The sequence below is a fragment of the Macaca nemestrina genome, chromosome 1, assembly GCF_043159975.1.
Source record: "Macaca nemestrina isolate mMacNem1 chromosome 1, mMacNem.hap1, whole genome shotgun sequence".
NCBI lineage: Eukaryota > Metazoa > Chordata > Mammalia > Primates > Cercopithecidae > Macaca > Macaca nemestrina.
In genome coordinates this window covers 17,166,056-17,193,262 of record NC_092125.1, presented here as the reverse complement: position 1 = coordinate 17,193,262, position 27,207 = coordinate 17,166,056, and the positions used below count along the sequence as shown (strand labels likewise).

At 41.0% G+C, this 27,207-nt stretch overlaps 1 protein-coding gene across 10 annotated transcripts in view; it reads left to right on the top strand.

Moving 5' to 3' along the window:
• Positions 1 to 27,207, top strand: part of LOC105499180 (DISC1 scaffold protein) — a 426,110-nt gene that overhangs the window by 352,420 nt on the left and 46,483 nt on the right. For 9 of the 10 annotated variants that reach the window (XR_011610479.1, XR_011610480.1, XR_011610478.1 and 6 more), the window contains one exon: positions 24,405 to 24,681. The exons of the other annotated variant lie outside the window; for it this stretch is intronic. Coding sequence is in view for 4 of the 9 variants with exons in the window: in XM_011771662.3 (XP_011769964.2) it covers positions 24,405 to 24,681 (277 nt within the window). In the remaining 5 variants the exon portion in view is untranslated. Of the gene's footprint in view, positions 1 to 24,404; positions 24,682 to 27,207 lie in introns of those variants that run through there. 10 annotated transcript variants of the gene reach the window in all.

Here is a 27,207-nt window from a genome sequence, read left to right as displayed (position 1 = left end):
GACTGGGAGAACCAGTCTGACCAGACAGAAAGGGTTATTGTGGTTTGATGGTCAGTGAAGGTTGTTAGGTGGCCTTTGGTGACATAGGAGAGTGTTAGAAGGTAGACAAATATATTTCAGTGTGATGAAACAAGTAACAATTGGTATGAAGAGAAGTGGGGAAGGTCTTGATGAAAAGCAGTATGTTAGAAAGATGGTTGGCAACACTATTAAGAGTAGATTAAAAAGGAAAAGGAACGTGAAATAAGAGGGACCAGAAAGGAACCTATTATGATAATAAAGTCATGATTCCGTGGAAAGCTGACCAGAATGATGACATTACTAGAGAAGAGAGAGGAGAAGTAAGGCCAATGTTTTCTTTAATTAATGAGTCTTGGTGACTGAGTATGGGAAATAACAGAGTAGTGATTCCAGGATTTTAAGCATCGGTGATTGTGAGAATGGGCAATGCAAAGTATTGATTAAATCAGCAGCATTAGGGCTGGGAAATACATTAGAATGGGACGGGGATGATATAGTGAATTCCTCCCTCCCTACCTCTCTGCCTTCCTTCTTACCTTTCTCCTTCCCTCTTTCTTTTCTTCCATCTTTTCCTCCATTCCTTCCCTCCTTTATTTCTTTTCATCTTTACATAACTATTTAAGTGCTTTTAAATTTGGCGACTATTCTATTCCCTGGAGCTCTGGTACCAATAAACATAAAACACCATCTTTGCTCCCCTGAAGCTTACATTTAATTAGGGAGGGTGGCAGATAAAAGAACAAGATAACTCAGATAGTCATGGTGCTACAAATAAAATAAAATAGGCTTATGTGCTAGCTGGTGATTGAGGCCACAGGGACTGTACAGTACTACTTTAGATTGGAGCTTCCGGAAAGCGACTTAGGGGAAACACTCAGGTGTCAGCCATGTGAAGATCTGGTGACATTTCCTGTCACTGTAGGCAGAAAAAAACAAATACTCAAAAGATAAGAACAGCCTTGGAGTGTGTGAAGAACAACATGAAAGCTGAGGGCGTGGGAGGGTACATGGTAAGAGCAAGGAGATGAGGGCAAAGTGTGTTTCAGTCAGGGGCAGATCAGAAAATGGAAACCACCTAGTAATTTAAACAGGGATGGTCTAATACAAATAATTATTAATTTTAACAGAGAACTGGAGTCATGAGGGATTCCCCAGTAGGAAGTAAAGACAAGTCTAAAAAGTGGAAGAGCAGCAGATATACGAAGCAGCCACCACCCGTAGGGCTGAGATACAGGGTTTCCTGCCCCCAAGATAAGACCCAGACCTGGTTAGAGAGGGCATGACCATGGCAAACCCGATAGCCAAGAAGTCAGTGTCATGCTGCAGCAGTGTAACCTGCTGGAAGTGCCTTCTAGAAGAACTTTCTGAAAGTTCGTCATCACCCTCCATGATGCCAAGGAAAGCTATTCATAGGGAGTTGTTTCACCAGCGGCAATCTGCTACAAAAGGGGCTTCTGGGAAATGCTGGCATCCAGATGCTGGGGAAGCTGCACAGACGGTAGAAGCTGAATTCTGGGGAAAGCTGTATGCTTGCGGGAGTCAAGGGGTGTAGAAGCTGAGTGCTGGAGAAGCCACTGTATCACAGGAGCTGGGAGCAGAGGAAATAACACGTGCTTCAGGAGCTGTGGGTGCTAGAGGTCTGTGCATGGTGTGGGAGCAGGGTCTAGAGAAGCCATCTACGTTTCATGAGCTGGCTGAGAGCACACTGATATGGGCCTGGTGATGGGGTGGGGGTGGGCGTGGGGGGGAAGTAGAGGGGGTGGAGGAGAGGGAGGTAGCAGGTGAGGAGGTGGGGGGAGGGGTGGGGGTTGGGGGGATGGGGGAGGAGGTGGGGGATAGGGGGTGAGACCCTTTCCTCCTACAAAGTCTTTATAGCTCCCTCTACTGACAAAACTTAATACTGTGTCAGCTAGCAAAGAAAATACTAAAGGGACCAGCTAAATTTTTGCAGAGCAGTCAACGTACATTTGGAACTGAGAGGCAATAAACTGGCATAGAGAAGTAGTAATGGCTTCGATCTCTGAGGGCCTCACAGTCGTGGTTATGATCGTATTCGTTTAGGTACTGGTTGTGGTTAGTGCTTCACATTTTAACTAATTTTTTCTTCTGACTCCAATGAAATAGATAATTTTATTGTTCCCACTTTGCAGACAAGAAAACTGAGGCTTAGAGAGGTTAAATTGCTTGTTCACAATCACATGCTAGTGAGGCATGGGGCCAGGATTCAAACATGAGCTGTCAGTGTAACTCCAAATCTACCCCTAGACTCCATAAAGTCATTACTGATCTTTAAACAGACAGATATATGTATCAGGAAAGATAAATACTGAAAATAACTTTGCAGTCAGTCCTTCTGTGATTAAATCAGCCACCTCTATTTTATAGATTTTATGAATTTAGAAATTTTAGTTACTTTTAAAATAAAGTACAAGTTTACCAGGAAACACAAATTAGAATAAAACATATGGAGAATACAACGCCTTTCAAAGGAAAGTAGAGAAATTGGATGATTGAGGTAATTAGAAAATAATATTTTGAGTATAGTTTGATGAATTTCAGGCTTCTTCACTTGACAAAAACAGAAAAGAGGGGGAGAGTTCAAAAACATTATTATGGATTTGAAGAGATGCCACTCAGAAGAAATCTTGATCTTGATAAAATGTTCCTCATCTCTAGTGGGTGAGGGGATGGCGGGGTACAAAACAAAACACGGAACCAGTGATGGGCTTTTAGGAAATTCTGTATGGAGCTTTTACCATGCACCAGACCTCAGGCTGGGGACCAGGGGTACAAGGATGAGTAAGGCATCTGGCCTTCCCTTAAGGAGCTTGTTGTCTCATGGCTGGCACATGATAAGGACATTACTATAGACATACATGAAGAGCTAAAGAAATAATATATGGAGGAAGAACTAGTTCTGCCCAAGGGGGAAGTCAAGGGAAGGTACCAAGAAAGCGTAGCATTTGAGTGCATGAAAAACTGGCCAAGACTGCTGAGGAAAGGGAGATTTAGATTAGGGGCCGACACAAGTAAGGGGGTGGCAAGGACATGAACTGAAGGGGGTTTGAGGAAAAAGCATAGCACGAGGTCAAGAACATAGATTTTGGGGTCAGATTACCTAATTCTGGCCTCCTGAATATTTTCTAGTTTTATGATCTTGGACAAATTATTTAATCTCTCTAAATTTCAATTTCTCTGTCTGTATAAGAAAATAAAGTAGGCTGGGCATGGTGGCTCACACTTGTAATCCCAGCACTTTGGAAGGCCAAGGCAGGTGGGTCACCTGAGGTCAGAAGTTCGAGACCGGCCTGGCCAACATGGTGAAACCCCATCTCTACTAAAAATCCAAAAAATATTATCCAGGCATGGTGGTGCATGCCTGTAATCCCAGCTACTTGGGAGGCTGAGGTAGGAGAATTGCTTGAACCTGGAAGGTGAAGGTTGCAGTGAGCGGATATTATGCCATTGAACTCCAGCCTGAGCAACAAGAGTGAAACTCCATCCCTTGACCCACCAAAAAAAAAATAATAATAATAAAAAAATAAAGTAGTACCCTCTTCAGTGTGCTATTATGCAGATTGAATGGTATGAAAAGCACGTTCTTACCATTACTGGCACATGCTCAGTTAACATTTTCCTGCCATTGGTAGCAGTAGGATGAGGAGTATTGAAGAGGCTAAAGATTAGAGTTCTGAGGAGAATAATAAGGATTAGATGTCAGAAAGTGTATCATGACATATTTATGTGTATGCATGTGGGTACACAGAATTTTGAAATAGTTTTCAATTGAAACCTTTGTTTTTAACCAGTAGCACAGAGAAATGTTCAGTTTGGCACATACCAATGAATATCTGTTATGTCTGTTAGCCGTTTACAACTACTATTGTTGTTTCTGTCATCTCCAGTAAAGTGTTTCTGTATTTTCACAAAAATGAGCAAGACCTACCGCAAAAACTTATCAGGTAAGGGTGACTTTATGGGTCTCCTGCTGTGTATGTGACACCAAAATGACTCGTCGCATGAATTCGTAAGTGCTGTATTTGGTTTCAGTGTAGAATAGAAGATTGTGGTTCCCAGGTAGAAAAGGAGACTTTGAAATCTTTCTCCTAAAATGAGTGAAAATCTGGTGCCATCAGATCATAGGTTTTGTCATCGGGATGGGATTCAGTCTTGGATCCATCACCCAGCTGGCTAGGTAACTCTGAGCAAACACCAGATGCTCTTCAGCCTGTGTCCTGATCTGTAAAGTTGAGATCATAATAGTAATACTCGCTTCACAGTGAAATTGTACACTAGAATGAAAGAATGTATAAAAAGTGTCTCGTACCCTGCTGGGCACAGAGAGGGTGATACACATCAGGCCTCTTATCCAGCATGTTCTAAGTCACCCCTCCCTGTCCCCAGCTTCTCCTGTCTGGGGATCTCAAGTTGGGAATGGTCATCTTTGGATGAAGCTGCCATGTTCATTTGTACTTAGAGGCAGACATTGTATTGGGAATTCAATGGATGCGTAAATCAGTGTAGGGGAACTGATTTTTAGGGAGCAATATGAAGTCAGAGAAATTGCACACTCTTGTCTCTACTTATATTCCTCATGGTGCCTTTCATTATTTTATGACAAATGTTACTTCAAGCTACAGTAGTGTTTTCACCAGGGGCTGAAGGAATTGATGGTGTTGTTTTCTTCAGAATGAGCTGTAACATCCCTTTGTTCACAGAGATTGTAAATCCTGCATCCTTCAGATTAGATCATGTATGTTCAATATCAGTAGGAAACAAACAGAGAAGTAAATATTTGCTACAAAATGTCTTTCTGCTGCCTTGAAAATGAGTTTCCTAAATCTGACATGTCAGTTACCCTCCTTCATCCATTTCACATTTAGAATCAAAGGAAAACAATCCCCCACAGCAAGGAGCCTGTCACTTCACTTGGTGTATCCAGTGAAGATAATGGGACCACAGCGCAGTGGCATTGAATACTGATAAGGATGTGGCAGGCCATGCTTAAAGTTTGGCGTCTCGTTCAAATGACTGGCTGAGAAATGAAAAGAAAACAAAAATTAATCTCCCTCCCAGAACCTTATACTGATTCACTTAGTGGTTGGTTGCTGCTCAGCGGTCTGCCTCCTTTCACCCCCGCCCCCCCCCGCTTAATAATCATAATCAAATATCCATTATTGGTTTTCAGCAACAGGGTAATTACTTTCTCTTCCTTATTTTCTGGGACAGTCAGTCTGTTCCTGAGAAAGGGCGATTGTGTAATGGTTCTCCCTACATCAACTCTGAGAAGTCGGTTGTGCCCTGCAGATATTAATGTCAGCCTGTTTGCTCTCTGGTGGAGTGAAAGAAGAAAATAATTTTATTGTGCTATTTTTAGACTTCAATTTAGATTGCAGCCTTCATGATACTTTGTGTACTGGGGATAGAGCTGTTGATGCAGAATTCAGCAGTGAGATGCTCTGGGTTCTACCTGCCCCTGACAGATTTTTTCACTTAGCCTGAATGCCTTAGAACTCTTCGGTCACATTGCCTTCATTGTCAGCTGAAAGCTGAGCCAGGACAATAGGGTTAAGATGCACTTTGTATTGACAGTGTTTGCCAATGGAACTTGCTGCCAGCAGTCTCCGAGTCTGCTATCTGCCTGTAAAGGCCTAATCTGATCTTTTATATGCATAAATAGTCAGCACCATACAAATTCTCTACGAACAAAATGAGTTTATTGACCATTCTTGCTTTTCTAAACAGTTTCCCAGAGGTGACGGATGAAAGCCAGACAAGAAAAAAGTATTTCTTTGCTGGATTTCCTTCTGAACAAACAAGAAGGACCCAGGTACCTGGGACTCCAGGTGTCTTTTTCTCAGCTGGGATGGAAGGCCGTGAACTAAAGCAGCCTTCCTCATTCTTTGGTATTAGCAATGAGCTGGTCTTAAACTTCAAAGGAATCTAAGAAAGTGCCAGTAACACCTGTCTGGGCTTGTCTTGTGACGTGTATGTTACCACAGGTATTAAAATTCAGATCAATTTGCATCTAAATTATATGGGTGCCTGTGACTTGGCAATCCAGAAGCTGTCGATTCTAGTTTATAAGAACAGCAACTTGGGCCTGGTGTGGTGGCTTACCCCTGTAATCCCAGCACTTTGGGAGACTGGAGCAGGTGGATCATGAGGTCAGGAGTTCAAGACCAGCCTGACCAGTATGGTGAAACCCTGTCTCTACTAAAAATACAAAAATTAGCTGGGCATGGTGACGCACGTCTGTAGTCCCAGCTACTCAGGAGGCTGAGGCAGGAGAATCACTTGAACCTGAGAGGCAGAGGTTATAGTGAGCCGAGATCGCACCACAGCACTCCAGCCTGGGCGACAGAGTGAGACCCTATCTCAAACAAAAAAAGAACCGCAACTTGGTCCTTGCTACTCCATGTGTGGACTGCAGACCGGCAACATTGATATCACATGGGTGTATTTAAAAATGCAGAATCTCAGGCACTTCCCTAACCTACAAATCAGAACCTGCCTTTTAATAAGATTCCCCAAGTGATTCATAGGCACATTAATTATTTTTAAAGTCACAAATCTTTTAAAAAATCTACCATGATCTGAATGTTTATGTCTCTCTCAAATTCGTGTATTTAGACCTAATCCCCAGTGCAATGATGTTAAGAAGTGGCGCCTTTGGGTGGTGATTAGGTCACGAGGGTGGAGCTCTCATGAGTGCTGATTAGTGCCCATATAAAAGAGGGCCTGGGGGGCTCCCATGTTCCTTTCACTGTGTTAGGATACAGCAAGAAGACACCACCTGCAAGAAATCGGGAACTTACCAGATGTCAGATTTGTTGGCCCCTTGATCTTGGACTTCTCACCCTTCAGAACTGTGAGAAATAAATTTCTGTTATTTATAAGCTGCCCAGTTTATGGCATTTTTATTATAGCAGCTGGAACAGACTAAGACAGAATCCCATTAAATCTGTGGAACCTCTTCCCATAAAAATGTACCTACACACACAATTTGCATATAATTTCAATGGTGCAAGTTCCATGGACTTCAATGAGACTTCCATTCACTGGAAGCAGAGAGATGCCTGGGGGAGCCCCCAGATGCCATGTGCCCCCAACAATGCTGACCCATACTGCTCTTGGATTGTCACATTGACCAGGTCTTCACCTTCATGCCCAGACCTTGTCTATGTAAGCAGCACCAGCCTCCGGGGTGTCCCATGCCAGCCTCAGAAGTCCCTTTCATCCATGTGGCTCTCATGAACCAGTCCTTGCTATCATTTTCCTTGCCTGGCTACTCTGGTCTTTTGCTTTCTCCTTCTCCAATTTAGGGACTGGTGGGTACCAAACATTTTAGACAATGACCATGAAGTAATAGCAGTTAGCTGAAACATGTCTATCAAGATTCTTTCCTACCCAAATCAGGCTCATAAACAGATGAGATGGAGAAAATAGGTCTTCCTGCTGTTTCGGCTGACGGTCCACCCATTCTGCAGGTCCTGCTGGAAGCTCACTTCTGTGTTCTGGTCTGTGCTTTGATTTCTTCTCATCTTTGGTGATGGCGTAAGGATAACGCAACACAGGCTAAAGAAAACCCTTTAAGAAATGTGTTCACTTACTGGCTGATTTGCCTATCATAGGCACGCCCTGACCTTGAAGAGTCCTTGCTCTGGTAAGGAAGCACATGTACACGGATGATTAAAATAAATGCTTCATGTCAAAATACAGGTACAGAATGCTATGTTGCTACAAAGGAAGGAATAACTAGCTTTTCCAAGAGGAGTGAGGGAGAGCATCAAAAAGAGCTGGCTTTTAAGGGATAAAGCAGACATTGCCTGAGACAAGGGCTATAGAATTGCTTGTTGTGAGAAACTACAGAGTTGGGAAGACCGAGTTGAGACAGGCATATTAGCAGAAGTGAGAGAGCTGCTAAAAATAAGAGCTAGCACTTAGACCCTGCTTGCTGTAGGACGTGCACAGGTGTAAGTGCTTTATATCAAGTACCTGTGCAGTTCTCTCCACAGTCCAACAATCCTTCCATTATGGATGAGGAGACGCATGCGTGGTGAGTTCAGTATCTTACCTGACACTGTACGGCTGCAAGTGGTGGAACTGGGCTTTGAACCTATGCAGTCTGGCTTCTACACTAGACTTCGGGGCAGAGGGTGCCTCCCTGTGCTTCCAGGATTAAAACTTGCAGCACTGCCTTGGCTAGGACTCAAGAGGCACTGTTTTCTCCTCCACTACTGGTTCTGCAGTCTTTCCCACTCTTTCCACTTCATCAGTGAGCCATGTCCATCCTCATATCACTACGTGTCTGTGTAAGACTTAGGGCCACTGAGTTATGGGGGAAAAGAGAAATGGATATTTCTTAGTATTGTCTGGTGGTTCTGTTATCTCACAGTTCGTGGAAACCAGATCACTGCAGACACGAGGCATTACCATCAGTCTCAGAGAAGGCCTGACATCCTGTTGTAGATCAGAGAGTCCTGGCCACCACTGAGGTCCTGGAAAGACATGGGGAAGGCAAGCAGAAGCACAGGCGGCCTGAAGAGTCCCCCTAACGCCCCCCCACCCAGGCACCACTCTCCACAGCTAAAGGTGTTTATGGTGTAGGAACCCTGTGGTGGTAGGAGATGGGGGATGATAAGGCTACTTGGATAGGAAACATATGTGATTGGTTTGCACTGCTCCTCATACTGTTGTCAAATTCCTCACCGCTTCTGTGTACTTGGGGTGACAGTCTGACAGCCTGTGAGGTCAGACAAACCCCAGATTACTTCCCTCATGCCTTTCCGTCTTGCACTTGTGGGCTGCCATTCTTAAAGGTGACGGGCTTTCTTTGCCAGAAGTAGGCGTGGCTTAAATCTTTTGGGTTTGGGCACTGGAAATGACTCTGCTTCCCCTGCAGACATGCCCTGATGAGGCTGCAGGCCACTGGCTCTGCTCCTTTTTCAACATCAGAAACAGGCTCTCTTCCTTGACAGTTGCTGGGACATTTCCCTTCTACTCCTAACTTTGTCATAGTCGTCTCCTGAACTGCAGTTACTATGTTTGGAGGTAACATCATCCCCTTCTTTGGTTTATGGATAGGGAATACCAGATACGAGGGAGAGCATCCCTAAGGCCTTCACCTGACCCCAATCCTGCCTGTATGTCCTGCAGTTCTCATGGTGAGCCGTCAGCCTCACCAGGCGGCACCTGTGTGCATAGCAGCATGGCTCATTCTTTGTCCTCTCTAGAACACAGAATACTTTGGGCACATTTCTGTGTTTTCTTTCTCCAACAGCCAGATATATGTGTCCACTTAGCTGCACATAATTATTGTCTCCATAACTCTTTGACCTACACATTTGTCAGATAAAACATTTTGGGCGAGAGCTCGTTGGCAGATCTGTTTCCATCCCACTCTGTTGGCATTTATTAGCGAGCCCTCTTCGGGAAGCCATGTGTTCTGAGAGGTAGGAAGAATAACACATTTTACCTATAGTGCGGGGTCTGGCCAGTGCCTATTCTTTCTGGGTTGAGCTGCTGGAATGTATTCAGGGGATAAGCTGAGAGGCGATTTACGAGGAGTGCTGTCTCCTTGTCTTACTCCTGCTTCCCTTTAAAGTTCCTTGGCTGCCCTTAGCGTGGCATGTGTTACCATTTATCCTATAGTTCTCAAGACTCAATGGAGCTCTTGTACTTCTGAAGGGCACTTATTAGGAAGCCCGTCTCCCTGACGTTGAGCTTGCACTGATCAAAACAGGGGCCCCCACAAACCATCACAGGGATATCTATGCAAAAGGGGCATGTTTAGCGCCACAGTTAAGGATGGTGCATGCTTTGGCAGAATTACAAAAGGAAAATAAGTGGACAAAGTACGTTACATTTTTTTTTATTATTAAAGGGTGTGTGTGGTTTATTTGAGCAACAACAAAAACACAATAGAAAGGAGTGAAATGTAAAGGAAAAGCCCCCTTTGCTCTCCTCCAACCGTGAGGAAGCTGTTAACAGTTTTAAGTGCATCCTTCCAGAAATATCTCCCTCATGTATGGACATATATGTACTTTTGTTACTTTCAGAAAATTCAAATGGAATCATAACAGAATTTTGTTCTGTGCCTTGCCTTTTTTGCTTAATTTTTCTTGGAGGTCTTTCAACTTTAAAAGGTAAAAATGGCTGTATGATATGTAACAATAAGTGTGGCTGATTCCAATTTTCTCTATTTGGTTGTTTCCAGTTATTTCTCATGCTGCAATGATCATCCTTTTTTATGCGTCTCTTTTACCTTGTCTGAATGTTCCTGTAGAGTAAATGCCTAGAAGAGGAATAGCTAGTGCAAAGGGCATGTGCATTTTAAATTTTGACCAATATTGCTGAATTACTTTCCTAAAAAAGGCAGCTGACGTATCCCTCACCTTTAAAACAGCAAACTATACAACTCCCAGGCCTTTGTCTCTGAGTCTGCGCATCTTTATGTTGGATGCAAATCATATATTGATTGGCTGGGCTTTTTTCTTCCTCTGCCTTTTTTGCTTATTTTCTTTTGGGATATTTGCTTTTTTACTTCTTGGCTTTACAACTCTTTGCTGGTTAAGAAATCTAACTCATAGACCATGCAACATGTTAGAAATATTTTTTTCCTAATATGTCATTTATATTTTGACTTTCATTTATGGCACGTTTGCCACATAAAAGTTTACATTGATATGTATCTAGATTTTTCACGGTTTTTTGCTTTTGGGTTTCAGGTTTGTGTTTGCTTAGAAAGGTTTTCCCCACTTCAAGTTAGAGTCAAATAATGTAAAAATTTTCATTTAGATATTGGGCAGCTTAGAAGCCAATACTGGACTGGCCACTGGCCAAATAGAGTGGCATGTTGAGACTTACCCTGAGACTTTAGTTTCTAATGCAGTGAATCCATTGGGATCACTTATAGAAAAGGATTTTGCACTATCAATCTTTACTAGAATGGCTATTTTTAAACAATTTTTTTGTGCTTTTCATTGTAGGAGTCCTTTGAATGTAGTTTCCCTGAGTGTTCGTTCAGTTCATTAGTTATTGAGTTCTTATAGTGGATGACATCTTGCTAGACTACCGGCTTCATAGGGTTTTAAAAAATGAACATGAAATATTCTCAAACCTCATTAATTACATACAGTAGAAGAAGGCACCTGTAGACAAAACCCAGAGATCAAGGCGGAATGTAACAACTCTCTTGAGAGTACTACAAATTGCCATGTGGTTCAGAGAAAGGTGACATCACATATGGTTGTGAGGTCAGGGAAGAGTTTTGTATTAAAGTGATGTGAGCCTGGAGATGGGCCTTGATGAAATGGTTGGATTTCAATGCGTGTGGATTTTGGAGAAACGGCATAAGAAATAGGCATCTGTAATTAGAAACTTGTGCCTTTGTTCTGTGAAGAGAGAGAGGTCCTCTTGGCGGGTATGTGGAGAACTCACAGGGGTGCAATGAATGAGGAGTCCAGAGTAGGGCTGAGGGCATCTTGGGAAAGGCCTCTGAGAATTTTGCTCTCCATTTGACAAGGAATAAGAGGCATTCACGTTTTTGGAGCAGTGATAGATGGGATAGATTGGAAGTATGAAATATTTGAAGGCAGAAAGGCCCATCACTAATTGTAGTTTTCCTGGAGTAAAGAAATAAAATGCTTAATTTGGGGTAGTGCTGGAAATGGGGAAAAGCAGACCTGAACAATATTCTCAGTTTATAATCTATAAGAGGGTACTGGGGCTGAGGGAAAGAAAAAGCTTAAAAATGACCAAGATTTCTAGCCTTCATTTGGTTCACTCTCTTAACATGCATTGAGTGCTTGCTTTTGTCAGCACTGTGCTGGGCACTTGGACTAGAGTTGGCAAGAGACAGGATCCCTGCTCTCAAGGGGCCACAGGTAGCAAACAGGCCAGGATGGTAGCAGGTATAAGGACACCATGAATAAAAATGGAGAAATTAAGAAGAAGAGCTTATTTGATGGGGATCCCTGATAACTTTGATTTTGTGTCTTAAAACTTCAATTCTTGCTTCAGATAATTATCAATTTAATTATTCCTGGTGGTGTTCTCTTTCTCTCTTCACCCTGGTATACTATGGAGTGGTAGAGGAATTGTTATTCAAGTTTTAAGTAGGCTGCAAAGTTGGAAAGCACTTTAAAATCCGAGGCTGTGTTTGCTTATCCACAACAGGAAAGGGAAGTTTGTTACGCTAATGATTAGAATAGATCTTTGATTTCTGATGATATCTTAGTTTCTTCACCTGTGAAATAGAGACCTGTCCTAAAACAATCCTTGTACTTTGCTCACAATTTGGTGAGTCCTAAATCTGGGAAGGTCTTGCCTGGGCATTTCTCTGTGCGGGGCTGCGCCAGGACTCATGTGACTGGCAATGGCAACAACTGTCAGCTGGGATCCCAGTGGGGGCCACTGACCAAGCATGTAGTCCCTCCAGCATGACCATCTTGGGATAGACAGACTCCTCGCATGACGACTGGCTTGCCCCAGAGCAAGGGTCCCAGAAGAACCAGGCGGAGGCTACGGGGCCTTTCCCTACCTTGCCTTGGAAGTTAGATGGCTTTACTCCCTCTCTGTTCCATTGGTTACTCCAAGGAAGGCACCAAAGTCAGCCCAGATTCAAGATAGGAGGATATAGACACCAGCTCTTTATTATAGGAATGTCAAAAGTTTAAAGGTTATGTTTTAAAAACACTACAATGTAGCAACACCGTCTTACCTCATGAGGTTGTCTTGAAGACTAAATGAAGTAATATATGTACAACCCTTGGAACAGCACCTGACCAAAAACTATTAACAATGGTGATGGTGGTGGTGGGAGCGGGGATGGGGATGAGGATGATGAGGATGATGATGAGTAACTGCACTGCCTTTCTGCAAAATGTCCCTTATTGTCTAGCGGGTTGAGTTTTGGAAAGAATGGTTTTACCTAATTTATATTTCCTATAACTATGAAGGGGATTGTCATAGGTTAATTGCCTTAATCTCATCACATTCTAACTAAGAATCCAGGGAGGGGTTGCTATCCATTGTGTTCCAAGGGAGATCTGAATATAAACCAAATTCTATTAGGAAGGGCAAAACAAGAAAGAGTGGGTAGTTTCAACCAACAACGACCTCTACAGATTGCTCATTAAATACTCTTTCTTATATTACATTTCTTCCTTTCATATTATGAAATGGCATTGGAGAAGGAGGCTAAAATTTCCAAAAGTTCAGTGGAAAATAGTGTTACTTTTTCCTTCTTAGAAAATAAAAGACAAAGGAATAAAATTTAAACATTTCTAATAACATTTTTTTTTTTCTGAATTGGAGGTTAAGTTGCCCAGGGGGCCTACAGACACATGAGGACTATTCTACCTTCATCAGTTTGCAGCTGAAAATTTAGTACTATTGGCCATTCACATATCAGATATTTTACACCGTCATATAAAAAGACCTGGTTATTTTCAAAGCTTCTGAGAAATGGAGTAAAATACTAATGCCCTTTAAGAGAACTTATTAATAAATCAGGAAAGAGAATTTGGTTATAACTGAAACTCTAGGCATCTGTGTCAGAACTCAGTATTTCCTTTCCTAAAATTGATAGAAGCCTACAAACTCACTGCCTACCTTCTCCCACAGCACCATTCCCTATAGAAAACCCCATAGAAAAACACAAACATGCCTGAGTCTCAGGAGGATTCAAGCCACACTCAGATGATCTCCTAGACCCCATTTTACTTCCAACTGGCAGGAATAACAGGAGTGGTGAATATCAGTTCTGTTCTCAAGAACTTACCCCCAAACACTGAAATTGTATCTTCTAGCTGCCTCATTACTGGTTGTGAAAACATCACCAAAGATCTCACACAGTTCAAGTAGGTGTGAGTCATTCTCTTAAAGAATTATTACTAATGACCTAATTGTTTTCCCCAGGCAGAAATAGCAAAGCTTCTCAAGACTTCAAAATCAACCACTACTCTCTTTAGTACAAACTGATGCAATAAGCAGGTATCTTAAAAATCTAAAGCTTGATGAAATTATTATGTATTATGAAATTACACTGTAATTTTACAACTATGTATTTTCCTCAGCACTTAGCATAGCATCCCCTCAAACTGGCTTCCAAACTTTGACATGTGCATTCTAAGAGAAGTTTGGGGACTAGCCCCACCCTCACTCAGGGTACACATCCTCTATCCTATCAAATAGCAAATAGACACAACGTTACAGTATTCCAGTCATTATACTGTAGAACATTATTTATAGAAGCAGCAAACCTTTTTTTCTTAGGAAAGTTATAAGCTAGGCTGCTGGCTCTTTCCTTTGAATCCAGCCTTGCACACACCATAGAAGCCAGAGAGATGTTGATGGATCTGTCAAGTTCATAATAAAAAATAACAGAGAACTCCTCAGGTAACTGAAGGCGATTTGGCCCACGTGTGGGGAGGAAACAGATGATAGCGTGGAGGAGGGCTTTTCAGACATGACCTTTTCTTCCTCCTTCACATTGCTGAGGAAGGCCAATCCTACCTAGGTGCTTCAAGAAACAAACCCCTGCTGGCAGTGAGGCTCGGGGTGTTGAGGCTAGACAAGCGGTAGCAGAGGAGCACTGCCTGGGAAGGGGTCAAGCAGATGGCCAGGATTTCAGCATCCCTGTCCTCCCTGTTCCCCAAAGGGTGAGTAATTACAACTGAGGGAGACTATATTTCTGGGAGCACAGATGATTCCCCCAGAGTATTTTTTCCCTGCACCCTTTTAGCACCTGAACACACTGGGACCTGCACAAGTTAGGGCCTAGGCAGTATCCACTTTTCCAAAGACCCAAGAACAGCCTAAGTAGTTAATATGCCTAAGGACATAAGAACTCCTTTGGAAAATAAACAAGACTGCTTTGGAGGACAGCTGTTACAAAGGAACAATAATAAATGGAATGGCTAAAACCTGAAGCATAATTATTGAAGTAGAAATACAAGGTGTTCAATACACATATCAAATATTCCCCAAAGATAAGGAAGGATATTGGAAACATGACATAAAACATGAAACCCTAAAAAGGAGTCAAATGGAAAATCAAAGAATGCAAAGTATATATTTTTTTAAGTTTCAGTAAATGCACTGAATGCCAAATGGATTCAGCTGAAAAACCAATGGGTGAGCCAGAAGATCTCAGAAATTCTCAGAGGACATCAGCAATAGTCAGAGAGAGGGAAAACTTAAAAGATAAGTGAAGCAATATGAACAATAGCGTTCATATAAAAAGAATCCCAGAAGGAAGGAAAACAATCAGTAGAAGAATGGAAGGAGACATATGAGAGAAAGATTGAGAACCACCCAGAAAAAGGAAAAAGTAGAAAATCTCAGACTGATGGGCTTAGTAGAGTGCAAAACAGGATAGAAAAAAAGGGGAGAGGCATACCTCAATAGGTTGCAATAACATTTATGTAAAACAGTGATAGAGAGAACATTCTAAGAGCAGGTCAATTATTAAAGGATGAGAACTAGATTGATCTCAGACTTCTCAATAGGGCACATAATACAAGAGGCTATCAAGTAATATTTTCAAAATGTGGAACCATGAATATTAAATAAAACCATTGTTTAAAAGGGACTATGAGACCTGGAAATACATAAAAGATTTATCATGCACAAGCTTCTTGGGAATATTCTTAGAGGAAGTATTTCAAGAAGATGAAAAGTCTAGGAGGATAATATGAGCTGTGTCATGGAGTATGCAAATAAACCTTAGCAAATTTTTTACTGTTGATGAAATAGAGAACTTACAAATCAAACAAACAACAAAAATAAATCTTAATAAAAACCTGGAATTAAAATATAGCCTCAAAATATATATTAATTTATTGCTTCGGGGGTGGGATGGGGTAGAATGAGAGTGAGGTGAAAATATACTAACGCACTTTTCTTCTTGTTTGGGAGGAAGATGTAAAAATTGAGAAGCTCAGCAAATGTATATGGAAAAACATAAATATGACCTTACAGATACAAAGGAAACTACCGGAAGACAAAAATATAATGTATAATTTTTAGACCAATAGAAGAAGATTTGATCCACTCAATGGAAAGTAGGAAAATATAAAAAGAAAAATTGTTTAAAAAGTAAGGGAGGATTTCTGATCTAGGAAAAAAGGCATGGACCCATTTCTCTCTGCTTCTTCCCACTAAATGCAATTCTAAATCCTGAAAATAATGCAAGAGCTAATTGAATGAGAACTCTAAAAGACCGTAAGAGGACAGTAATCTGCCTTGGGACTGCAGGACTACAGGGAAAACATAGCTTCAGGGCTTCCTGCATACCTACCTCATGAAAAAAGACAACCTAGACCTGGATTCCCTGACCAACCAAGCAGCCAAAGGCAGCTCAGCTAGGTTTATTCCTGCCCTGGATTTGGAGCCCTGCTAACAATAAGCAGCCAGGGGAGTGCTCTCCTTCCCTGCTGGCCTCCAACTGCCTTCCCCTCCCAGAGACACCCGGTTAGCCAGGAGCCCCTGGCAAGAGGGATCCTGCCACAACAGATGCCCAGCCTGGGAAGCATCCTCCTCTCCCCTCCCTGCCCCACCAGGGGCAAGGGGAATTCTGCCATGGTAGGTACCCAGCCAAGGAAGTCTTCTTGTCCTCCGGAGCCTGAGACTTTACACCCCCACCAAGAGACATTCAGTTACCTGACCTGGGGGGAGGCCCCTTCTGCCCCTTCAGCTAGCACCATCAGGGACCAGTGGAAGTTCTCATAGAGCCAGCTGAATCAAGCAGACAAATGACAACAACAACAACAACAACAACAAAACAACCAACTCAAAACAAAAACTCAAAGCCAAACAAACAAAAGGAACCACACAGTAATGGCCAGCTAATTTTTGTATTTTTAGTAGAGACGGGGTTTCACCATATTGGTCAGGCTGGTCTCTTAACTCCTGACCTCAGGTGATCCACCTGCCTCGCCCTCCCAAAGTGCTGGGATTACAGGTGTGAACCAACACGCCAGGAAATAATATTTTGAAGTGCAGAAGGTAGAGACTGAAATGGAAGGGAGGCTTATTTGCGTACTTAAAGTAGCAAAATATTGGTGCCAGCTAATGGTGATGCCACCAGCATATTGTAATACACAGAACAATTGTTATGCAAAATATACCAAGAGATATAATCCAACGTATTATAAATAAATTGAGATGAAATGATTTTTGGCAAACGTATAAAAGTAATTCAATGAAGGAACAATAGAATTTTTAACAAATGGAGCTGGAGCTATTGAACATTCATAAGCAAAAAGATGAACTCAAACTAAGTCTCATACTTCTTACAAAAATTAACTTAAAATGGATCAAGGATCTAATTGTAAAATATAAAACTATAAACCTTTTAGGAAAAAAGAGGAGTCAGTCTTTGAGACCTAAGGCAAGGCAAAAATTTCTAAGACTCGATACTAGAAGCACAGTCAAGTAAAAGGAAACATTGATAAACTGAACCTCTTTGAAGTAAAACTTTTGCCCTGTAAAGATTCATGTGAAGAGGATGAAAGGACAAGCTAGAGACTAGGAGACATGTTTGTAACCATATATATCTGACAAATCATTAGTATGTAGAATGTATGAAGTCTCAAAACTCAATACTAAAAAATGTTAATTTGAGTAGAAAAGAGGCAAAAGACATAAAATACACCTCACTGAAGAGGCTATATGGATGGCAAAGAAGCACATGAAAAGACAGTCAACATCATTAGACATGAGGGTAATGGAAATTGAAGCTGCAATGAGATAGCATTGAACACCTCTCAGAGTGGCAAAAACAAACAAACAAAAAAAATTGTAACACCAACTACTGGTGAGGATCCAAGATCACTCATACATTTTTGATAAGAATGCAAATGGTATGGCCACTCTGAAAAACAGTTTGGCAGTTTCTTTCAAAACTAAACATGTAACTATGATACAACCCAGTAATTGTGCTGTTAGACAATTATTTCAGAAAAATGAAAATTTAATTTCACACAAACACCTGTGCACAGATGTTCATAGCATCTTTCATTCATAATATCCCCAGACTATGATTATCCAAAATGTCTATCTGTGGATGAATGGTTAAACACATTGTGGTACATACATAGCATGGAATACTACTCAGCAGTTAAAAAGGAACAAACAATTGAGATGTGAATCTCCAGGGAGTTATGCTCAGCATACCCACACACACACACACACACACACACACACACACACACACACGCCAATTCCTGAAGGTATCTACTTTATGATTCTGTTTATATAACATTTTTGAAATGACAACATTTTAAAAAGGGGTAACAGACTTAGTGGTCTCCAGGGACTAGGGAGGGGAGGCATGGGACATAGGCAGGTGTGGTTATAAAAGGGGACATGCGGATTCTTGTGATAATTGAATTGTTCTGTAGCTTGAATGTGGTAAGGGGTACCTGAACTTACATAAGTGATACAGTTGTATAAAACTATGAAAACACACACACAACGGGAACTCTGACAAAGATTGGTGGATTTTATCAATGTCAATATGCTGGCATGATATTGTACTATTGTTTTGCAAAGTGTTACCATTTGGAAGAACTGGGTGAGGGTACATGAAATCTCTCTGTATTCTTTCTTACAATTGTATGTGAATTTAATAAAAAGAAAAAGGAAAATAGAAAAAAGAAAAAAGGGAATTTTTTAATTGAAAAATTGGGCTAAAATCAATGAGAAAACACCAATAATTACACAGTAATTACAATTATTGAGAGTACATGGGTTAAAAACAGCAATCCAAAGATAAATCTTAGAGTGGGTTTTATACAATTCAGCAAATGTTTTGTGTTGAAGTCATTTTAAAAATATGCAAATAGACTGAAAACATAGAATGGTAAAAAGATAAAATTGAACTAAAAGAGTGTTGGAATAACAATTTTAATATCAGACAAAGTAGACTTTAAGGCTAAAATGTAATATCAACAATGAAAATTGTCATATAAAGAAAAGAAGCAGTTAGAAAATGTAATGATTGGAACCCCTAGGTATCTAACATCATAATCTGAGACTAATAAAACAACCAATAAAATTATGGGAGGAAATAGAAGAATCAAGAATTATAGTTGGAAATTTAAAACACTCATTTCAGAAACTCATAGATGAAGCAAACAACAAGAAAAACAAATACATAAAAATTTTCATAACATAATATGCCTTCACTTTCCTTTCAATGAACACAATGCTCATTCTTTTCGGACACATATGGAAATTTTACAAAAATCAATGAAGTACTAGGTGATAGAAGAACCCTCAGATAATTTTATAGAGTTAATTCTCAACCAGTATGCAATAAAATTAGGTATTAATCTAACAAAAAGGGAGGTGAAAAAAATCTCTTCTATTTAGAAACTAAAAAACATATCTATCACTATACAATCCTTGAATTAACAAGGGAACCATTAGGAAAGACAATGAAAAACGCTGTCTGTAAAATCTGCTGAACAATAATGCTGTAAATTCTAAAAAAAACATATAATGCTATTACAGAAAAATATTTCAAATTGATAGATTTTGTGATAGGCCCACAATTGTTTGCTAAATTATTTTCCATATTTTTCTGTATGTTACAATGAGCCGAGATCACGCCACTGCACTCCAGCCTGGGCAACAGAGTGAGACTCTGTCTCAAAAAATACACATATATATATATATTTAATAATTAAAAATTTAAATAAACATATATTGGACATGGTTAAAGTATTACTCAGACAAAAATTGAGCTTTAAATATGCTTATTATAACATTAAAATATCAAAAGAGGAAAATGTGAGAAAGAAAACAAATGAGTTAAGTGTTTAACAGAAGCTAATAAAAAGTAAGATAATAAATCCAAAGAAATGGGGAAAATGGAAATATAAGATAAGAACAAATCAATGAAATAGTGAAAAATGATTAATATGAAGATTAACAAGGAAAAATCAGTTCTTTGAAAAGAGTAGTAAGATAACAAACCTTTGATAAGACTGAATAAGATAAATCAGAAAAAGAATAAGTAAAACACATCCTGAAAAGGAGATCTACAAACAAGTAATTTTTAAAATAGTTTTTAAAAATATGAACAAACATGTAACAATACATTTGGAATTTGTTCCTTAAAGGATTAATTTATATAAAGGATATAAAATATTAAAATGGACAGAAGAATAAATGGAAAACTTGAATAGAGTGTAAAAGTTAAAGATATTGAAATGGTAATAACATGTCTCCTCCAACAAAACCCTTGGGAAAAGGATAGGGAACCCAAGAAAGGAATAAATAGAGGCAATGAATATGAAAAGATAATTCACAGAAGAAAATCTGAGTGGCTATGAAATGTTCCTAGTGGAGAAATGCAACTTCAAATGAGGTCCTACCTTTTACCTATTAGATTGGCTAAAATTAGGAAAACGAAAAATACCAAAGTGCCCCCAACTGAGGACTGTTGTTTCTAGTGTGGACCAGACCCCATTCCTGCACTGCTGCTCCAGTGCATCTCTCAGAAAATCTGTTCCCTCCCTCCTTCCCTCCCTCCCTCCCTCCCTTCTTTCCTTCCTCCTTTCCTTCCTTCTTTCCTACTTCCCTTCCTTCCTTCCATCCTTCTTTCCTTCCTTCCTTCCTTCTTTCCTCCCTTCCTTCCTACTTCCCTTCTTTCCTTCCATCCTTCTTTCCTTCCTTCCTTCCTTCCTTCCTTCTTTTCTTATTATATTTTCTTTCTCTTTTTGTTATTTTATATTGGCATGGACATAAAATACACACATCATGAATGTACTGCTTGATGATTTTTCACAAAATGAACTCATGGAATCATCACCATCAAGAAATAAAATGCTTCTTGTACATGAGAAGTCCCATTATGCCTCTCCCATTATGAGCCACCATGCCAAGCTTATTTAACTTTTATTTTTGAAGAAAATTCAAAATGATTGCATAGTTCTAGATTGCCAGTTAATTTCTTTCAGCATTTTAAAGATGTTTTATTGTCTCCTAGCTTTCACTGTTTCTGTCATCCATATTTTTGTTCATTTGAAGTTAAGATGCCTTTCTTTTCTCTCACTGCTTTTAAGAGTTTTGTTCTGTCTTTGATGTTTAGAAATTTCATTATGATGGGCCTAGGTGTGTGTTTTCTTTGATCTTTTCCTATTTTGAGTTGTAGTGCTTCTTAAATGTGTGGTGTGATGTTGTTTGTCAACACATGGTATTTTCAGCTGATAATCTCTTCCAATATTACTTCTGCCTAATTCCTTCTTTATCCTTCTGATCTCATCATTTATGGACATGGGCTTTGGGAGAATGTTAATTAATATGTCCAAGAAAATAGGGAACATGATGGAGAATTTTGACAGAGAACTGGAATATATAAAAGAAAATCAAATTAAAAGTAACTGAAACTTAGAACACAATAGTAGATTGAATAGCAGATTCAAGACAGTAGAAGGAAGGGTTATTAAATGGAAGATAGGTCTGTGGAAAATATCTGGCATGAAGCTGTCTGGATGGATGAAAATATATATTTTCATTGAAAATTCCTGATTTTTGGTTTTCCAAAAAAAGTCAAAATTTTTGTCAACATTGAATTTACATCCCTCATAATTTCAGTGTGCCTGAGTTGATGAGTTGATGATGTGCTCCGTATACAGGGATACGCACTCCCAACTAGCCAGAGTCACTCCTTTCTATTATCTTCTACCAATGAGGCTGAATATTAGTTGTCTTGGCTTATATCATCCCTTCTCTGCTCCACACATTTACATTGCATGCTGGGCATGCTATGTATTTGAGTTCATGATCCATGTTGAAGATGCCATAAAGATACCCAAAAATGTGAAAGAGACTTGGAACTGGGTAACAGGCAGAGGTTGGAACAGTTTGGAGGACTCAGAAGAAGACAGGAAGATGTGGGAAACTTTGTAACTTCCTAGAGACTTGTTGAATGGCTTTGACCAAAATGCTGATAGTGATATGGATAATGAAGTCCAGGCTGAAGTAGTATCAGATGGAGATGAGGAACTTGTTGGGAACTGGAGCAATTGTTATGTTTTAGAAAAGAGATGGGCAGCATTTTGCCCCAGCCCTAGAGATCTCTGGAACTTTGAACTTGAGAGAGGTGATTTAGGGTGGAAGAAATTTCTAAGCAGCAAAGCATTCAAGAGGTGACTTGGGTGCTCTTAAAAGAATTCATTTTTATGCTTTCACAAAGAGATGATTTGTAATTGGAACTTATGTTTAAAAGGGAAGCAAGGCATAAAATTTTAGAAAATTCACAGCCTAATGATGCAATAGAAAAGAAAATTCCATTTTCTGAGGAGAAATTCAAGCTGGCTGCAGAAATTTGCATATGTAACAAGCAGCCAAATGTTAATCCCCAAAACAATGAAGAAAATGTCTCCAAGGCATGTCAGAGGTCTTCATGGCAGCCCCTCCCATCACAGGCCTGGTGACCTAGGAGGAAAAAATGGTTTTGTGGACTGGGCCCAGGGCCTTGCAGCTTTGTGAAGTCTCAGGACTTGGTACCCTGTGTCCCAGCCATGGCTAAAAGGGGCCAATGTACAGCTCAGGCTGTTGCTTCAGAGGGTGCAAGCCCCAAGCCTTGGAGGCTTACATGTGGTGTTGGACCTGTGGGTGCACAGAAGTCAAGAATTGAAGTTTGAGGACCTCTGCCTGGATTTCAGAGGATGTACGGAAATGCCTGAATTTCCAGGCAGAAGTTTGCTGCAGGGGTGGAGCACTCATGGAGAACCTCTGTTAGAGCAGTGTGGAAGGGAAATGTGGGGTCAAAGCCCACAGACAGAGTCCCCACTGGGGCACTGCCTAGTGGAGCTGTGAGAAGAGGGCCACCATCCTCCAGACCCCAGAATGGTAGATCCACTGATAGCTTGCACCATGCACCTGGAAAAGCTGCAGACACTCAATGCCAACCTGTGAAAGCAGCCAGGAGGGAGACTTTACCCAGCAAAACCATAGGGGTGGAGCTGTCCAAGACTGTGGGAACCCATTTCTTGCATCAGTATGACCTGGTTGTGAGACATGGAGTCAAAGGAGATCATTTCAGATCTTTAAGATTTGACTGCTTGGATGGAATTTGGAGTTGCATGGGGCCTGTAACCCCTTTGCTGTGGCCAATTTCTCCCATTTGGGATGGAGCATTTATCCAATGCCTGTACCCCCATTGTATCTTGGAAGTAACTAACTTGCTTTTGATTTTACAGGCTCCTAGGTGGAAGAGACTTACCTTGTCTCAGATTAGACTTTGGACTTGGAATTTTGGGCTAATGCTAGAATGAATTAAGACTTTGGGGTACTGTTGGAAAAGCATGATTGGTTTTGAAATTTGAAAGGGACATGAGATTTGAGAGGGGCCGGGGTGAAATGATATTGTTAGGCTTTGTGTCCCCACCCAAATTTCATCTTGAATTGTAATCCCCATAGTCCCCAAATGTCAAGGGAGAGACTAGGTGTAGGTAATTGAATCATGGGGGCAGTTTCCCCAGTGCTGTTCCCAGGATAGTGAGTTCTCATGAGATCTGGTGGTTTTAAAAGGGGCTCTTCCCGCTTCGTTCTGCAATTCTCCTTCCTGGCACCATGTGAGGAAGGTGCCTGGCTTCCCCTTCACCTCTGCCATGATTGTCAGTTTCCTGAGGCCTCCCCAGCCACGCTGAACTGCGAGTCAATTAAACCTCTTTCCTTTATAAATTAACCAGTCTTGGGCAGTTCTTTTTAGCAGAATGAAAACAGACTAACACAAAGAGTCTAGCAATAGAGTGGAGAACAACATAGTTACAAGCCCTGCCCTCAGGTAAAACAAAACAATAATCACATAAATAATTAGAATTGTGATAAATATTCTGAAATAAAAGTAAAAAATGCTAAGAGATCCATCATATTTTCCAGTTGGAAGGCAGGGAATGTTTCTCCCAAAAAGGTTATTTAAGCCGAGCTCTGAAGATAATATGATTTAGTCAGATGAAGGCCTGGGTGTATGTGTGTTGGTGGGGAATGGACGGAGAGAGATGATCTAGCCTGGAAGAGTTGGACAGGTCTAAGGATTCAAAGCAAGACAGTAGGGCTGGAAACACAGATATGAGCAGAAACTGTGTTGTATTGGGCTGCTGAGTCTGGAAAAATACATAGGATTTTGGATGCCTTTGCAGACCAAGCAGCTAAGGACCAATACGTTTCATGGTGACTTGAGGGTATACAAATGTGGTCCCTCTGATACGTCTTCTAGTTGAAGTAATTTATCACTGTGAAATTAAGTCATCAAGTATAAGATGACTGGCTGACTTTTAGCCTGGTAGACAAGCTATTGACCTGGTATGATGAAACATCACTGAGTTTATTTTTATGCCTTTGTTTCCTCTCTGTCTCAGCTGCAAGTGTCCACTGCTTGGGAAAGTGTGGGAAGCTGACTTGGAAGCTTGTCGATTGCTTATGCAGAGCCTACAACTCCAGGAAGCCAGGGGAAGCCTGTCTGTAGAAGATGAGAGGCAGATGGATGCCTTAGAGGGAGCTGTTTGTATAGCTGCTCCTCCCATTACCCCCAGGCTCCACTCCGAGGATAAAAGGAAGACCCCTTTGCAGGCATTGGAAGAATGGAAGGCTCACCTCATCCCCTCTCTGTACTGTGCTGGAGGCGAACAGAAAGAGGTCTGTCCTTTCCACATGGTCTCTAGAGGGGACCCCTATTCTAAGGGGTGCTTTGGGACCAGGCTCCAAATGGGAACAATATATATTGGGAGGGCTTCCCATTGAGCATATAAACTTTTAAAGGTTTCAGTAGCTTCAATATGATTACAAAATAATGTAGAATTTTTGTCAAAGTTTGAAATATAGAAGAGCAAAAAAACCCAACTTTTGGCATATTTAGTTCCATTTTCATTCTAATTTAGTGGCTAGAATTAGAATATGCAGTCTAATATAGAATTACCATATATAGCATACATTATATATGTCATATATAACATAGTTATCATATACACTATAGATTATATATGCCATACATGATATTTGACATATATACTATACATTATATACCATATATCATATGATATTTAATTATATATTTAGAATCTATATATTACAATATATTATTATTTATTTGAATGAAACATTCAAATATATGTATTTATCCCATTAATTGTTTTTACCAAAACCAGATCGTAATGAATATTTATAATGTTCTTCTTTCATAAACACAACTAAAGTTTGGCCTGAAATATATGTATTAGAAATTAAAATATGGTTTTATTTAACTTTACTTTTCTCTCCCCTCTTTCCTCTCTCCCTTCCCCTTCCTCTTCTCACTTTCCTCCTCCCGCCGTAACAAGAGTCTTTTCCATAAAAAGGCCCTGGTAAGTTTTTCCTGATTTCAGTGCCATGACCTGAGTCTTCAGAGCTCTTTGTTGGCCCAGGTTCCCAGGTGTTCTGAGTGTGAAAAGGAAATAGCATAGAGAGGCTGGAGGAACGTGACACATGGCCTTCAAGTCTCATGGTTGATGTTAGATGTTAGCTGTGCTTCCTCCCTGGGTCTTTGCCAGGACTCACCACTGGTGGGTGAGGAAATTGTTACCTCCCCAGGCCAGCCCTGGCAGCCTCACGTCCCTTCTGCAGGACCATGACCTTCAAAGAGCAGACATTTGTGTTCTTAGTCACTGCCTCTGGACTGCTTGGAAAATTGATCCTTGATCCTATATTTGGATTCCATGGTCTTATAAGAAAGCAACCATTGTCACTCTGCATCCTTGCTGGCCCAATCACAGGCTCTACTATAATTTATAGACATCTGACCTCTTTTGTTAACCCAGTTGCTGCAGGTGGAATCCTCCAGCAAAGCCTGGTTTCCAGTGCTCTGGGTAGAGGTGTTGAAAAGTTACCACGTGCTGCAGGTGGATGGTTTGAAAGAATATTCTGGGATGGAGGGAAGTGCCACCTAAGCAAGGGTTTATTCCCGGGTGGAAGAAACTGCAGGCTCCGGAAATGAGTCTTTGAAGGTGTGGCTGGCTTTTCAAAGTGAGCTTCCGGGAGGAGCTCAGTGTGGGGCAGTCAGAAGCCATGCCAGGTATGTGATGGAGTCCATGGGTCATTGATTCTGCTGGAGGCCAGGACTGATTCAGCAGAGATCCCTTACTCCTGTAGGGGAGAAAAATCATTATCTTTCCTTTATGCATCTAAAGGTTCTCAGCTGAGGCCCCTATGCAGACAGAGTAACAAGAGAAAAATGTGCAAATTTGCTTTATATAAAATTTACATGACACAGGAGGCTGCAGAAATGAAGACCCAAAGCAACAGAAACCAGTGTATTTTTATGCTTAAGTTTGAAGAATAGCAGACAGATGTGGAGAAGTATAATTGGACAAAAGGAATAGGATCTAATGGCAATAAACTGCGGGGAGCTTAGCAAGGCCTGTTTGCTCAGATTCTTCACTGCATCCCTGTGTCTTCAGAGATAAGGACACTCCTTTCCTTTGGGTATAGGTTGTACACTTTAAGGGTGAGGGTGGTCAGCGATGGTTAGAGGAAGGTCAGAGAATTATCTATGGCCTGCTTCAGGAGAGAATGGCTGCAGGAGGTCAGAGAGACTCCTGCTTCTGCTGTTCCTCAAATGCCAAGGTGCCATATTTTGGGGTAGTGCATTCTGAACCCCATCACTCTCTTCCTCCCTCTCTCCCCGCTTCTCTGCCCTTCCCACTGAGCCCTGAGCCCTCTAGGCTCTCTGAGGACAGACTTTCCCAGGCATAGGAGGATTCGTTTTCCTGCATAAGATTATAAGCACCTGTCAATTTCACTATCTGGCTATAAGAACACAGAGCTATATTTGTTGAAAAATAGGAAGCTTGGGGTCAAGGATGAATAAAGAGTGGAACCTTATCCTAGGTCCTGTGGTGGCTGCTGTTTGGGTGCTCCAGGGGTCCCCCAGAAAGCCTCCCAGATCCTCTCCACCAACTGAAATGCTGAGGATGTCCTATATTTATTTGTTGCCGTCTTAGGGGAGAGTGGGTGCTTTAGAGGGGACCTTATAGCTTTTGCTGGCTTTCGCTATCATTTCCCTGTGCCCGTATCGCAGTGGTGGGTTTTTGTTCACAGAGAGGGCAGCCGTTCTTTGAATTCATGAGTGCCATGGATTTTAAGATGATGTTTTCTGAGAAGGGCAAAATTATGGGGTCACAAAAGAGA